At 53.9% G+C, this 16,931-nt stretch overlaps 1 protein-coding gene across 2 annotated transcripts in view; it reads right to left on the reverse strand.

Annotated features, from left to right (window-relative positions):
* Positions 1 to 16,931, reverse strand: part of EXT2 (exostosin glycosyltransferase 2) — a 103,123-nt gene that overhangs the window by 68,336 nt on the left and 17,856 nt on the right. For both annotated transcript variants that reach the window (XM_073658165.1, XM_073658164.1), the window contains exons 5-7: positions 16,166 to 16,361; positions 15,730 to 15,869; positions 14,202 to 14,295 (exon numbers count right to left, since the gene is read on the reverse strand). In XM_073658165.1, coding sequence (XP_073514266.1) covers positions 14,202 to 14,295; positions 15,730 to 15,869; positions 16,166 to 16,361 — 430 coding nt within the window. The remainder of the gene's footprint in view (positions 1 to 14,201; positions 14,296 to 15,729; positions 15,870 to 16,165; positions 16,362 to 16,931) is intronic.

The raw sequence follows: 16,931 nt of genomic DNA on the forward strand, positions 1-16,931 counted from the left end.
GAGGCCGCAGGAGGAGAACATGGAAGTACTTGTGAGACTGCATGCTGTGAGGCCGCAGGAGGAGAACATGGAAGTGCTTGTGAGGCTGCATGCTGTGAGGCTGCAGGAGGAGAACATGGAAGTGCTTGTGAGGCTGCAGGAGGAGAACATGGAAGTGCTTGTGAGGCTGCATGCTGTGAGGCTGCAGGAGGAGAACATGGAAGTGCTTGTGAGGCTGCATGCTGTGAGGCTGCAGGAGGAGAACATGGAAGTGCTTGTGAGGCTGCATGCTGTGAGGCTGCAGGAGGAGAACATCGAAGTGCTTGTGAGGCTGCAGGAGATGAACATGGAAGTGCTTGTGAGACTGCATGCTGTGAGGCCGCAGGAGGAGAACATGGAAGTGCTTGTGAGGCTGCATGCTGTGAGGCTGCAGGAGGAGAACATGGAAGTGCTTGTGAGGCTGCATGCTGTGAGGCCGCAGGAGGAGAACATGGAAGTGCTTGTGAGGCTGCATGCTGTGAGGCTGCAGGAGGAGAACATGGAAGTGCTTGTGAGGCTGCAGGAGGAGAACATGGAAGTGCTTGTGAGGCTGCATGCTGTGAGGCTGCAGGAGGAGAACATGGAAGTGCTTGTGAGGCAGCATGCTGTGAGGCTGCAGGAGGAGAACATGGAAGTGCTTGTGAGGCTGCATGCTGTGAGGCTGCAGGAGTAGAACATGGAAGTGCTTGTGAGGCTGCAGGAGGAGAACATGGAAGTGCTTGTGAGACTGCATGCTGTGAGGCCGCAGGAGGAGAACATGGAAGTGCTTGTGAGGCTGCATGCTGTGAGGCTGCAGGAGAACATGGAAGTGCTTGTGAGGCTGCATGCTGTGAGGCTGCAGGAGGAGAACATGGAAGTGCTTGTGAGGCTGCAGGAGGAGAACATGGAAGTGCTTGTGAGGCTGCATGCTGTGAGGCTGCAGGAGGAGAACATGGAAGTGCTTGTGAGGCTGCATGCTGTGAGGCTGCAGGAGGAGAACATGGAAGTGCTTGTGAGGCTGCAGGAGGAGAACATGGAAGTGCTTGTGAGGCTGCATGCCGTGAGGCTGCAGGAGGAGAACATGGAAGTGCTTGTGAGGCTGCAGGAGGAGAACATGGAAGTGCTTGTGAGGCTGCAGGAGAACATCAGAGAGCACAACACCGGTATCACTCTTCAGAAAGTCTGCCCGGTCCAGTAGACATGAAGAAAGGGAGGAGGGAGATACAGCTGCAGTTTTTCTCTTTGTACTTGTGAGACTACATGCTGTAAGGCGGCAGGAGGAGAACATGGGGAGCAGACATGCGAGAGCACAGCACCAGCATCACACTAAGGAAAGTCTGCTCGGTCCGGTAAATATCAAGAGATGGAGGAGGGAGATGAAGCTGCAGTTTCTTTCTGAGCTTGCTAGACAGAAAAAAGAAGAGCAGGGAAAGGAGACGGCACGGCACTAGCATTACACCAAAATAACCCTGCCCAGTCCAACAGGTAAGAAGAAAGAGAATGATAATTTCTGTAATCAGAGGAATTTCCTTATTGGTTCTATCAGGTCACCATGCACCTTCTGGATTATCAGATGCCGGACTACCTGAGCTCTATTTGATCTGTAGTGTTGTATAAGCTATACGCTTCATGTACTCCTGATGACAGACAGAATGGTGCACACACTGCGGATGAGTAAATCCTGGGGGTCACCCCCCCCAACCTTGCGGTGTATAAAAGCCCTGGCCCCATCATCTATCAGCGCAGCCACTTGTCTGAGCCTATTTTTACAAAACAAACAGTTTTCCAGCTTTCTATCCCTTTAAAAGTGGTGCGGTTGTGGGCGCAGCGCCAGCAGTCATCCATCACTCCCAGGACCTGCCTCGTTAGGCAGCTCCTAATTTGATTCGGCCCGTTCCAAGCTTACAAGGTTTGGGTTTTAAATTAAGGGCTGCACACTTTAAATATTCAGTGGCAAATCATAGCTGACGTTCTACATACGACCCGACCATAACTCAGATGGATTATTTATGACGTCTTTTTTTTCACAATGGCTGTGATTAACTCTGCTGCGGGAGGGGGGAGAGAGGTCCCCAGGACCGGCGCAGGGCGCACTTTTCTTCTGTTACCTAAGCCCTGTTTTCCTTCTTAATTCTTTTCGCAGGGTTCCCCCGGCCATCATTCACCCCCTTTCTCTTAGGGCTCAAAGGAGCGCGGGTCAAAGAGTTGTGCAGGCATATAATAAATACTGGAGCAAAGATCCGAAGGCAGCAGAGGTTTCTTTCCTACTTATTAAACCCAATCCCCTGGTGTAAGTCTTGCTAACGACTGTGGCGACTCGGCGGTAATCAGCGGCACGGCACGTCCTGACGGTTCCTGCAGCCTCGCCATTGACAATGCTCAGTCCTGTGGGACCGGCAGCGGCTCGTCTGCTCCGTGCTGGTCAGTGATATGCCACGTGGGGGACGTCTCCACTTCTGGGGTCCTGTTCTGTTTGGCTATTGCCAAGGCAGGAACCTTCATGGGATTTTCATCATAGCGGGCAAAAAGGGAAATCTGCCCATCCAGCTCTGTATTCAAGGATACTGGACACGTGCATAAGTCTTTAGGAAAAACCCCCTTATATGCCAAACCTTCCCTCGAAAAATACAGTCTTATGGAAATAATGAAAGATCTGCAATTTTCGAACTTATTTTCAAGATCTCTGTTTGCTGTCAGAGTGTAGGAACATTCCTGCTTACTACCAGAGGCTGAAAACGCAAAGCCCAAATATACCACTTGTTACAGATACATTGTAACGAACTCTTCCGCCAGGATAAAGCTCTTTGAGCAACACAAAGTCTCTCCCGTCACACACTCCCCTACCCTCCCTTCACCCTCTCCCCTACCCTCCCCGTCACACTCTCCCCTACCCTCCCGTCCCCCTCACCCCTACCCTCCCATCACACTCTCCCCTACCCTCCCATCACACTCTCCCCTACCCTCCCGTCCCCCTCTCCTCCCCCCCTACCCTCCCGTCCCCCTCTCCTCTCCCCTCTCCTCCCTTCCCCCTCTCTCCCCCCTACCCTCCTGTCCCCCTCTCCTCTCCCCTCTCCTCCCTTCCCCCTCTCTCCCCCCTACCCTCCCGTCCCCCTCTCCTCTCCCCTCTCCTCCCTTCCCCCTCTCCCCCCTACCCTCCCGCCCCCTACCCCCTCTCTCCCCCCTACCCTCCCGTCCCCCTCTCCTCTCCCCTCTCTCCCCTCTACCCTCCCGCCCCCTACCCTCCTCTCCCCCCTACCCTTTCGTCCCCCTCTCCAGTCCCCCCTCCTCTCCCCCCTACCCTTTCGTCCCCCTCTCCTCTCCCCCCTACCCTCCCGTCCCCCTCTCCTCTCCCCCCCATCCCCCTCTCCTCTCCCCCCCCTCTCCTCTCCCCTCCCCCCCCCTCTCCTCCCCTCCCCTCTCCTCTCCCCTCCCCTCTCTTCTCCCCTCCCCCCCCTCTCTTCTCCCCTCCCATCCCCCTCTCCCCCCCCATCCCCCTCTCCCCTCCCCCCTCCCCCCATCCCCCTCTCCCCTCCCCCCCATCCCCCTCTCCTCTCCCCTCCCCCCCATCCCCCTCTCCTCTCCCCCTCCCCCCCATCCCCCTCTCCTCTCCCCCTCTCCCCTCCCCCCCATCCCCCTCTCCTCTCCCCCTCTCCCCTCCCCCCCATCCCCCTCTCCTCTCCCCCCCATCCCCCTCTCCTCTCCCCTCCCCCCCATCCCCCTCTCCTCTCCCCTCCCCCTCTCCCCTCCCCCCCATCCCCCTCTCCTCTCCCCTCCCCCCCATCCCCCTCTCCTCTCCCCTCCCCCTCTCCCCTCCCCCCCATCCCCCTCTCCTCTCCCCTCCCCCCCATCCCCCTCTCCTCTCCCCTCCCCCTCTCCCCTCCCCCCCATCCCCCTCTCCTCTCCCCTCCCCCCCATCCCCCTCTCCTCTCCCCTCCCCCCCCATCCCCCTCTCCCCTCCCCCCATCCCCCTTTCCTCTCCCCCCCATCCCCCTCTCCTCTCCCCCCCATCCCCCTCTCCTCTCCCCCCATCCCCCTTTCCTCCCCCTCTCCTCTCATCCCCCTTTCCTCCCCCTCTCCCCTCCCCCCTCTCCTCTCATCCCCCTTTCCTCCCCCTCTCCCCTCCCCCCCTCCCCCCCCTCCCCCCCTCCCCCCCTCTCCCCTCCCCCCTCCCCCCCATCCCCTCCCCCCCTCTCCTCCCCCCCATCCCCCTCTCCTCTCCCCTCCCCTCCCCCCCATCCCCCTCTCCTCTCCCCTCCCCCCCCTCTCCCTCTCCTCTCCCCCCCCTCTCCCTCTCCTCTCCCCCCCCTCTCCCTCTCCTCTCCCCCCCCGTCTCCCTCTCCTCTCCCCCCCATCCCCCCTCTCCTCTCCCCCCCATCCCCCCTCTCCTATCCCCTCCCCCCTCCCCCTCTCCTCTCCTCTCCCCCCCCTCCCCCTCTCCTCTCCTCTCCCCCCCATCCCCCCCCTCCATCCCCCCCTCCCCCCCATCCCCCTCTCCTCTCCCCTCCCCCCCATCTCCCTCTCCTCTCCCCCCATCCCCCCTCTCCTCTCCCCTCCATCCCCCCTCTCCTCTCCCCTCCCCCCCATCTCCCTCTCCTCTCCCCCCCATCCCCCCTCTCCTCTCCCCTCCATCCCCCCTCTCCTCTCCCCTCCCCCCCATCTCCCTCTCCTCTCCCCCCCATCCCCCCTCTCCTCTCCCCTCCCCCCCATCTCCCTCTCCTCTCCCCCCCATCCCCCCTCTCCTCTCCCATCCCCCCCTCCCCCCCATCCCCCTCTCCTCTCCCCCCCATCCCCCCTCTCCTCTCCCATCCCCCCCTCCCCCTCTCCTCTCCCCTCCCCCCCATCTCCCTCTCCTCTCCCCCCCATCCCCCCTCTCCTCTCCCCTCCATCCCCCCTCTCCTCTCCCCTCCCCCCCATCTCCCTCTCCTCTCCCCCCCATCCCCCCTCTCCTCTCCCCTCCATCCCCCCTCTCCTCTCCCCTCCCCCCCATCTCCCTCTCCTCTCCCCCCCATCCCCCCTCTCCTCTCCCCTCCCCCCCATCTCCCTCTCCTCTCCCATCCCCCCCTCCCCCCCATCCCCCTCTCCTCTCCCCCCCATCCCCCCTCTCCTCTCCCATCCCCCCCTCCCCCTCTCCTCTCCCCTCCCCCCCATCCCCCTCCCCTCTCCCCTCCCCCCCATCCCCCTCTCCCCTCCCCCCATCCCCCTTTCCTCTCCCCCCCATCCCCCCTCTCCTCTCCCATCCCCCCCTCCCCCTCTCCTCTCCCCTCCCCCCCATCCCCCTCTCCTCTCCCCTCCCCCCCATCCCCCTCTCCCCTCCCCCCATCCCCCTTTCCTCTCCCCCCCATCCCCCTTTCCTCTCCCCCCCATCCCCCTCTCCTCTCCCCCCCATCCCCCTCTCCTCTCCCCCCCCATCCCCCTCTCCTCTCCCCCCCCATCCCCCTCCCCCTCTCCTCTCCCCCCCCCGATACACAGGAGAATGATTAATTGGCCTGACCCCCCCCCCCCCCCCCCCGATACACAAGCACGCTCAGTTAAACTGATCATGCATGTGTTTTCAATAGGGAAAGTAAGTAAGCCACTACCAGACATCGCAAAAGGATGGGGCATCGCAAGTGAGCATGTCCAATCCTAAATCCCTTACACATAAGATAATTATGGTTGGGCTGACATTGTCCTGTTATTCATGGGCAGCTTAGGTCAGAAGAGATTATTAGCCAAGTTTCAATTCACTTGCCTGCAGAGAAATGTGCGGCTTATGTATCCAGCTCACAGACGATAGTCTACACTGTAGAGAATGGATACTTAAAAGTTGCAATATTATAAAGTTAGTCACCCTAGAACAAAGCTCGGTCTAATAGAACATAATTAGAAGAGGACGACTTAAAATGAGGTGGTCTCATTCCAGAAACCCCCAAGAAAAACAAAGCCGCCATAACGATCAGCCGAAGCCTCCTCCTTCCAGCTAAAAATCCTCTACAGTGGCCACTACAGGAGAAGTGCAGTATTACATGATTCAATGAATTACTAGGCCAAGTCCGCTAGGGCGGGGGGCTAATGGCAGATGTTATTCCAAGGGGTCCAAAGAAGAAGACTGGACAACCCCTTTAAAAATGTTTTTTGTTAGTGTTATTAATTGCGCCTCTTTCTCCACCCATCGCAGTCTGTTATGGACGCCGCAGGTTATACATTTCCTATGGAAAAAATATATATATATATTTTTTTTTTTACAAGGTTCCTATTCATAGCGCCCTGTGGAGAGGAAAGAATGAGACTCTCCTGCTGCAGGGACCCCGCTGTGCGGAGACATCCCCCCTAAAAAACACAATGGGGCCAGAAGGGGGAGAGTTGAAAGGAGATCTGCGCTGTCAGTAACCGCACTTCAGAGTCTTGTGGGGTCAGAGGTTACTCAAGCAAAATCCACCGGCCAAATGAAAGCTTGTTTGCAGAAGCCGCAGCGCAGATAAATCACAGATCTGTTTCCACCTCTCCGCGCCTCTGACCCGCACATGCTGCGCTGCTCCTCAGATACTATTTCACTTGTCAGAATCGCACTCCTGTCCTACCTGACGTGGGGGTCCGGCTGCCCCCCAGTGGAAACGCACATTAAGGCCAATCAGCAGAACATTCCTACATATCAACCTCTACGGTAACAAAGTCTACACTGTGCCCTATGGAAGCTTCACTAGAGACGCAGTAAAAGCGCTCGCTCCTGCGCGTTTCACACTTAAATAAAAAAGTAGTGTCCTGCCCCTTTAAGTATGAAATGCGTAGGACTGCGATGCTTTACTGCACAGTGGAGATTGTGTTAGCGCAGACGTTGACACCTAGGAGGGTCCGTGGTGACTTCAGAAGGGACAGAAAAGAAAGTCACAGCCCGATATCAGCTCATCTCCGCCCGAAAACAAAAAATACAAACTGCCTGATCCTTGTCTCCATCAACATCCCTACCCGTGGACAGCTTTATTCTACTGTGCAGCCTGGATCAGAGGTAACTCTGATCCCAGCATTTTATCTTCTTAGATGCCGCAATGAGTAGCAACCGCAGCACCTAAGAGGGTTAGATATACGAGTCCACCTTACTCCCCACCACAAGATCAAGTTGTCACACAGACAATGGACTCTAATTTGGACAAATCCCTTACAAATCTGTCCCCCTTGGAACACCTGATTGAAGAGCTGCCGCGCGCCCCACATCTTACAGCCGCGCGCCCCACAACATATAGCCGCGCGCCCCACAACATACAGCCGCGCGCCCCACAACATACAGCCGCGCGCCCCACAACATACAGCCGCGCGCCCCACAACATACAGCCGCGCGCCCCACACATCACAGCCGCGCGCCCCACACATCACAGCCGCGCGCCCCACATCTCATAGCCACACTCACCACACCTCACAGCCGCGCGCCCCACAACATACAGCCGCGCTCACCACACATCACAGCCGCGCGCCCCACACCTCACAGCCGCGCGCACCACACCTCACTGCCGCGCTCACCACACCTCAGTGCCGCGCTCACCACACCTCACTGCCGCGCTCACCACACCTCACTGCCGCGCTCACCACACCTCAGTGCCGCGCTCACCACACCTCAGTGCCGCGCTCACCACACCTCAGTGCCGCGCTCACCACACCTCAGTGCCGCGCTCACCACACCGCCGCGCGCCCCCCACCTCACAGCCGCGCTCACCACACCTCACAGCCTGCCGCGCTCACCACACCTCACAGCCGCGCGCCCCACACCTCACAGCCACGCTCACCACACCTCAGTGCCGCGCGCCCCTCATCTCACTGCCGCGCTCACCACACCTCACAGCCTGCCGCGCTCACCACACCTCACAGCCTGCCGCGCTCACCACACCTCACTGCCGCGCTCACCACACCTCACAGCCTGCCGCGCTCACCACACCTCAGTGCCGCGCGCCCCACACCTCACTGCCGCGCTCACCACACCGCCGCGCGCCCCCCACCTCACAGCCTGCCGCGCTCACCACACCTCACAGCCTGCCGCACTCACCACACCTCACAGCCCGCGCTCACCACACCTAACAGCCGCGCGCCCCACACCTCACTGCCTGCCGCGCGCCCCACACATCACAGCCGCGCGCCCCACACCTCACAGCCGCGCTCACCACACCTCAGTGCCGCGCTCACCACACCTCAGTGCCGCGCTCACCACACCTCAGTGCCGCGCTCACCACACCTCAGTGCCGCGCTCACCACACCGCCGCGCGCCCCCCACCTCACAGCCGCGCTCACCACACCTCACAGCCGCGCGCCCCACACCTCACAGCCGCGCTCACCACACCTCAGTGCCGCGCGCCCCTCATCTCACTGCCGCGCTCACCACACCTCACAGCCTGCCGCGCTCACCACACCTCACAGCCTGCCGCGCTCACCACACCTCACAGCCTGCCGCGCTCACCACACCTCACAGCCTGCCGCGCTCACCACACCTCACAGCCTGCCGCGCTCACCACACCTCACAGCCTGCCGCGCTCACCACACCTCAGTGCCGCGCGCCCCACACCTCACTGCCGCGCTCACCACACCGCCGCGCGCCCCCCACCTCACAGCCGCGCTCACCACACCGCCGCGCGCCCCCCACCTCACAGCCGCGCGCCCCCCACCTCACAGCCTGCCGCGCTCACCACACCTCACAGCCTGCCGCGCTCACCACACCTCACGGCTGCGCGCCCCACACTGTTTACCAGGCACAGACCTGTGACCTTAGGTGAATTGGACTGAGCACGGGCTCTCCTAAGTGTGATCTGCTCTCTGCTTGTAACACAGGACACAGCCCTTACCAAATGCGGGACACATGGATCGTAGCTGACTCATGGAGGGGCAGACCGTAAATTCTGTAGTCCCAAAAAGTTGACGAAAAGTTTTGCAACTTTCAAAATTAATGTTTCTAATCTCCAACATCTGCGCTTGCTGGCAGTGAATGGATTAACTCCTTTTTTTACATTAAGGTTCATATCCCCTGGGAGTCCGAGGACAGATCCCCACCCAATCTCTCCGCTAATTTGCGACTACCAAACCCTGAGCGGCACAACACTGGTTTTATGGAGGAGCAATACCGGTCACATTGCACAAACTGCACCAACAAGAGAGACCGCCGCACTGCTGAAGAAACTTGTGCGGACAGCTGAAGACGCATATATCATGGAGAGTAAATAGGAGCTGTTGACAGTCAGACATTAGGATGACGTTCACAAATGTGACCATAATCCAGAGAAATCTTGGATAATATCGACTCAAGTAACATCCAAGGGCCATGTACTATTAATTAATGCCGCCATTTGTGCTAATTCTGCAGTTTTCAGCATGAGAGCGGTGTAGAAATGCTGATCACGGGTTGGCGCTGGGCCGTGTAACTGCTGAGGCAATAAATCGTGAAATCCTAGAGCGACATCTACAGGCAGGAAGGTCAACTGCAGCGGTACCAAGCGTTTCGAGCACTTCATTATTTTGGCCACATGTGGATTTTGTGCAGCATCCGCTGAAGTTTTCCCAGATATCGGAAGAGGAGTACAGTTATTGCATTATTACTTTACATAATAACAAGTACATACAACAGCAGCGATCACTGCGACGGAACAGACCCCCCAGCAGCAGGAGACCACCACCTCTGAGCTGAGCGATGCGGGGGTTCAAATGTCACTGTGACAATACACCATCCACGTGTATACATTTAGCACTGCCTCCCTGTATCCCCTGAAAATGACATAGGCAGATAGCACTGCCTCCTTGTTTCTCCCTGTGTATGATGCAGGTACAGACAGCACTGTCTCCTTGTTTCTCCCTGTATATGATGCAGGTCCAGATAGTACTGCCTGCTTGTTTCTCTCTGTATATGATGCAGGTACAGACAGCACTGTCTCCTTGTTTCTCTCTGTATATGATGCAGGTACAGACAGCACTGTCTCCTTGTTTCTCCCTGTATATGATGCAGGTACAGACAGCACTGCCTCCTTGTTTCTCCCTGTATATGATGCAGGTACAGACAGCACTGCCTCCTTGTTTCTCCCTGTGTATGATGCAGGTACAGATAGCACTGCCTCCTTGTTTCTCCCTGTATATGATGCAGGTACAGACAGCACTGCCTCCTTGTTTCTCCCTGTATATGATGCAGGTACAGACAGCACTGTCTCCTTGTTTCTCTCTGTATATAATCCAGGTACAGATCGCACTGCCTCCTTGTTTCTCTCTGTATATAATCCAGGTACAGACAGCACTGTCTCCTTGTTTCTCCCTGTATATGATGCAGGTACAGACAGTGCTGCCTCCTTGTTTCTCTCTGTATATGATGCAGGTACAGACAGCACTGCCTCCTTGTTTCTCTCTGTATATAATCCAGGTACAGACAGCACTGTCTCCTTGTTTCTCCCTGTATATGATGCAGGTACAGACAGTGCTGCCTCCTTGTTTCTCTCTGTATATGATGCAGGTACAGACAGCACTGCCTCCTTGTTTCTCTCTGTATATGATGCAGATACAGACAGCACTGTCTCCTTGTTTCTCCCTGTATATGATGCAGGTACAGACAGCACTGCCTCCTTGTTTCTCCCTGTATATGATGCAGGTACAGACAGCACTGCCTCCTTGTTTCTCCCTGTGTATGATGCAGGTACAGATAGCACTGCCTCCTTGTTTCTCCCTGTATATGATGCAGGTACAGACAGCACTGCCTCCTTGTTTCTCCCTGTATATGATGCAGGTACAGACAGCACTGCCTCCTTGTTTCTCCCTGTATATGATGCAGGTACAGACAGCACTGCCTCCTTGTTTCTCCCTGTATATGATACAGGTACAGACAGCGCTGCCTCCTTGTTTCTCCCTGTGTATGACGCAGGTACAGACAGCGCTGCCTCCTTGTTTTTCCCTGTGTATGACGCAGGTACAGACAGCGCTGTCTCCTTGTTTCTCTCTGTATATAATCCAGGTACAGATCGCACTGCCTCCTTGTTTCTCTCTGTATATAATCCAGGTACAGACAGCACTGTCTCCTTGTTTCTCCCTGTATATGATGCAGGTACAGACAGTGCTGCCTCCTTGTTTCTCTCTGTATATGATGCAGGTACAGACAGCACTGCCTCCTTGTTTCTCTCTGTATATAATCCAGGTACAGACAGCACTGTCTCCTTGTTTCTCCCTGTATATGATGCAGGTACAGACAGTGCTGCCTCCTTGTTTCTCTCTGTATATGATGCAGGTACAGACAGCACTGCCTCCTTGTTTCTCCCTGTATATGATGCAGGTACAGACAGCACTGTCTCCTTGTTTCTCCCTGTATATGATGCAGGTACAGACAGCACTGCCTCCTTGTTTCTCCTTGTATATGATGCAGGTACAGACAGCACTGCCTCCTTGTTTCTCCCTGTATAGGATGCAGGTACAGACAGCACTGCCTCCTTGTTTCTCCCTGTATAGGATACAGGTACAGACAGCACTGCCTCCTTGTTTCTCCCTGTATATGATGCAGGTACAGACAGCACTTTCTCCTTGTTTCTCCCTGTATATGATGCAGGTACAGACAGCACTGCCTCCCTGTTTCTCCCTGTATATGATGCAGGTACAGACAGCACTGCCTCTTTGTTTCTCCCTGTATATGATGCAGGTACAGACAGCACTGCCTCCTTGTTTCTCCCTGTGTATGATGCAGGTACAGACAGCACTGTCTCCTTGTTTCTCCCTGTATATGATGCAGGTACAGACAGCACTGCCTCCTTGTTTCTCCCTGTGTATGATGCAGGTACAGACAGCACTGCCTCCTTGTTTCTCCCTGTGTATGATGCAGGTACAGACAGCACTGCCTTCTTGTTTCTCCCTGTGTATGATGCAGGTACAGACAGCGCTGCCTCCTTGTTTCTCCCTGTGTATGACGCAGGTACAGACAGCACTTTCTCCTTGTTTCTCCCTGTGTATGACGCAGGTACAGACAGCACTGCCTCCTTGTTTCTCTCTGTATATGATGCAGGTACAAACAGCACTGCCTCCTTGTTTCTCTCTGTATATGATGCAGGTACAGACACAGCACTGCCTCCTTGTTTCTCTCTGTATATAATCCAGGTACAGACAGCACTGTCTCCTTGTTTCTCCCTGTATATGATGTAGGTACAGACAGTGCTGCCTCCTTGTTTCTCTCTGTATATGATGCAGGTACAGACAGCACTGCCTCCTTGTTTCTCTCTGTATATGATGCAGATACAGACAGCACTGTCTCCTTGTTTCTCCCTGTATATGATGCAGGTACAGACAGCACTGTCTCCTTGTTTCTCCCTGTATATGATGCAGGTACAGACAGCACTGTCTCCTTGTTTCTCCCTGTATATGATGCAGGTACAGATAGCACTGTCTCCTTGTTTCTCCCTGTATATGATGCAGGTACAGACAGCACTGTCTCCTTGTTTCTCCCTGTGTATGATGCAGGTACAGACAGCACTGTCTCCTTGTTTCTCCCTGTGTATGACGCAGGTACAGATAGTAATAGTTCATATTTCCCTGTAAAATAAGTCAATATGTGGCGCCCCTGCGGGTTCAGTCGCCACAGAGGTATTGCATCTCAGCCAGAGGTGTGGTACCCCACTCTCGGGTAAGGAGGGAGCACTACCCGGGACCCACACACCTGCATCCAACACCACATCACTCCAGTAGGGAGAGACAAGATTGCTCCTGAGGGCACAGTCACTGTCCCTGTCCCGAGGAGGGAACTAGGTAGAGGAGGTGGGTGGAGGAAGTCGTTTAGGGGAGCACACAAGGAAGGACCGAAGGTAGAGGGGACCACGTAGAGTGACAGTCGGTGACGTGGGTCACATGACAGGTAGTATAAAAGGAAAGGTAGAAAGATCTAGAAGGGTCCTAGGAGCAAGAGCACAGTGAGAGAGGACCGTGGAGGAGTGGGGTCCAGTCAGATCCCAAAAGAAAGAACGGGAGGAGCCAGGGAGTCAGAGAAGGGCTCCAGAGACAGAGAAAGGATCTTAGGGGCACGGGAAGTGGGAAGTCCACCAGTGCGCCCAAGTTCACGCTTAACGTGAAGAGATCAGGTCGCAGTAGGGGACCGGCCCCAGACTAGTGGAGGACTGCAAGACACAGCTAGCAAACCGGAGGTTGAGGTATCGCTAAGTGCCGTAGCCAAAACGACACACATTCGCTGAAAAGGTGGCCATATAGAACCAAGCGGACAGAGAGGACGTCACCCGACAAGGCCCGGGTCACTGGCTCTGGACACTATGTGTGAGGCGCAGGGCAGGAGGGTGAGAGCCAGCGCAGAGAGATGACCCGGGAAAGGTACGCAACTTGGGTGCACTTGATCGGGACCCCCTTCTTATCTGAGACTTGGCTGGATCACTTCCCCGGAGGACACAGGATGACGTGGGCGGTTATAATCTGGCCGATGTAACCTGGAGCACCGTAAAAACTGTGAGTAAACACTTGAAGACTGCACCCCGCTGTGTCCTTGGCTTAATTACTGCGTCACCTGCCTTGCACTACAGCACCAACATCAAAAATTCCTATTTAACTGTCCTGGGGCCTAGCTCTACCCGTGGAGAGCTGAACCATCTCTGCTGTGTCACCAACGGCCCCAGTGGATCTGAACAGCAGCGGCAGCCACCTATAGCCGCATACCACGGGTGGCGTCACGAAACTTTATACCCAAAACTTTAATCCCCCTCTTTTCTTTATTTATTGACCGCCCTGGGCCACGGACCGGGTCACGCCACCTTGACTACCCCAATAGAACCGACCGGCCCGGAAACCGAGTACAGCACGGCCCCAGGGGGCGCGTCAAATACAAAGAGTACTGGGAAAGGCATATCTCCAGAATTGAATCCCCTATCTATAGTTACTGCCTCATAGCTGGAGGTCCGACCCAGAGCAAAGGGTTCTGCAGATCACTGGCTTGAAAGTAGCGGGAGTGCATGTTCAACCAACGTCTTGCATGTGCAGCTCTGCTCTATTTATCATGGGGATCAGCAGATCGCTCAGGAACCCTTAACAAGGATAACTTTTATCCTTCGAATAAAAAAAATTGCCTTCTTGACTTTCATTGGAAATGACTTTGGTACAGACAGTGCTGCCTCCTTGGAAATGATACAGACACAGATAACACTACGAAGTTGAGTAGGTACAGATAGTGCTGCCTCCCTCTCTCATTCTCCCAAAAGCACTAGACAATGAAAAAAGGTACTTATTTGGCTCACCTGTCTCTGCATCTCTTCCACTTGTCGCGGCGGGAGGTTCTGCAAGACACTGTACATTTCCAGAATCTTCTCCTCTGGAATCACCACGGAGGCTCTAATAACAATAAATAAAATATATACAATGGAATATAGGTGAACATTCACTGCACAGAGAGCAGATATAGTACAGACCAAAAGTTTGGACACACCTTCTCATTTAAAGATTTTTCTGTATTTTCATGACTATGAAAATTGTACATTCACACTGAAGGCATCAAAACTATGAATTAACACATGTGGAATTATATACTTAACAAAAAAGTGTGAAACAACTGAAAATATGTCTTATATTCTAGGTTCTTCAAAGTAGCCACATTTTGCTTTGATGACTGCTTTGCACACTCTTGGCATTCTCTTGATGAGCTCCAAGAGGTAGTCACCGGAAATGGTCTTCACTTCACAGGTGTGCCCTGTCAGGTTTAATAAGTGGGATTTCTTGCCTTATAAATGGGGTTGGGACACTCAGTTGTGTTGTGCAGAAGTCAGGTGGATACACAGCTGATAGTCCTACTGAATAGACTGTTAGAATTTGTATTAAGGCAAGAAAAAAGCAGCTAAGTAAAGAAAAATGAGTGGCCATCATTACTTTAAGAAATGAAGGTCAGTCAGTGCGAAAAATTGGGCAAACTTTGAAAGTGTCCCCAAGTGCAGTTGCAAAAACCATCAAGCACTACAAAGAAACTGGCTCACATGAGGACCGCCCCAGGAAAGGAAGACCAAGAGTCACCTCTGCTTCTGAGGATAAGTTTATCCGAGTCACCAGCCTCAGAAATCGCAGGTTAACAGCAGCTCAGATTAGAGACCAGGTCAATGCCACACAGAGTTCTAGCAGCAGACACATCTCTACAACAACTGTTAAGAGGAGACTTTGTGCAGCAGGCCTTCATGGTAAAATAGCTGCTAGGAATCCACTGCTAAGGACAGGCAACAAGCAGAAGAGACTTGTTTGGGCTAAAGAACACAAGGAATGGACATTAGACCAGTGGAAATCTGTGCTTTGGTCTGATGAGTCCAAATTTGAGATCTTTGGTTCCAACCACCGTGTCTTTGTGCGACGCAGAAAAGGTGAACGGATGGACTCTACATGCCTGGTTTCCACCGTGAAGCATGGAGGAGCAGGTGTGATGGTGTGGGGGTGCTTTGCTGGTGACACTGTTGGGGATTTATTCAAAATTGAAGGCATACTGAACCAGCATGGCTACCACAGCATCTTGCAGCGGCATGCTATTCCATCCGGTTTGCGTTTAGTTGGACCATCATTTATTTTTCAAAAGGTGGCTAATTTGAAGAACCTAGAATATAAGACATATTTTCAGTTGTTTCACACTTTTTTGTTAAGTATATAATTCCACATGTGTTAATTCATAGTTTTGATGCCTTCAGTGTGAATGCCCAATTTTCATAGTCATGAAAATACAGAAAAATCTTTAAATGAGAAGGTGTGTCCAAACTTTTGGTCTGTACTGTATATCCACAGAAGGATCATTACCTCTTCCAATCCAACACCTCAGAAAAAGGCAAAATATAGGAATCGGCGACTAGGACTGGAACACAGCCGGCCTGCAAGATGTCACTGAGGATGGCCTGTCCCAGGCGGGCGCCGCGGAGCAACAGGCAGAAAGAGGCGTCCTGCAAAACACAACCAGTATTCAGGATCGTCTTATACAGTCAGCGATGTTTAACAAGGAGGGTAACAGTGTACAGCACAATTACTATGCACGTAAAAGGTTTATAAATGCCCTTATAGATACTGCATGGATATTCCAGCTTATATAAGTGTGCGGATATGGCTGAACATTACCACAGCTGGAGCAACTGATGCTCGGAATATTCTACTGCGGCCGGAACAATAAAGTGACAACTCTCTGCACTTTACGATACTTTTAATACAACAGCGCCCTCTGCCTGTACCGCTTTGTAATTACCTGCAGGACCTGCGGATAGTCGTAGACGTTGCTCTTGTGGCATCGCTTGCGGTGGGGTGGGGAATCGTCGGATAGATTGCTACATTTGTCGAGGATCAAGACGGATTCTCCATTCTCGGCGCGAATGGTCTCCAGATCGCCACGAAACTCGGGGTGCACGGCCGTCTGGGACGAGACGAGGAAGAAAGTGCGAAGGCTGTAGAGTAAGAAGTGGTGATTGATGACAATCATATAATTAATGGGGTTGTCCCCCTTATGTCTTCTTAGATGCATGCATTTTTATAATGGGGTTTTATTAAAAAAAAGCACCCTTTGCTTTCTGTAGTGATGCACTGTGCACAGACCAGATCAGAAAGTAACTGTACTGGGAAACAGAGAGCCTTTAAAAGCTAAATAGGGCAAAAGTTTTAATGAAATCGAATGGCAAAAAATTATATTTAACCCCAAATACACACATTTGAGTTATATGTATTAAAAAAAAAAGTCTCCAGAGGTGGACAACTCATTTAGAAATCAGGACGCAAGTGAATTCTAAAATGAATGGCTACACCAATAGGCCGCACTTCTAAATGCTGCAGAACCTCTTCAACCCCTTCCCGAGTGCCTGATGTCTTTTGACCACCTGTCATGCACATCTAGTGTCTCCAATATACATGGAGCATACTCTCGCTTTAGCCGTCACGGACAGTTTGGGACCTTCAGGAGAAGACGGGACGGTCCATCACTGTTTTTGGCTTCTTTTTCGCTGGCTATATAGCGCTCATTG

This window comes from Phyllobates terribilis, unplaced genomic scaffold, assembly GCF_046119375.1.
Source record: "Phyllobates terribilis strain yellow unplaced genomic scaffold, ASM4611937v1 Scaffold_13__5_contigs__length_258822181, whole genome shotgun sequence".
Lineage (NCBI taxonomy): Eukaryota > Metazoa > Chordata > Amphibia > Anura > Dendrobatidae > Phyllobates > Phyllobates terribilis.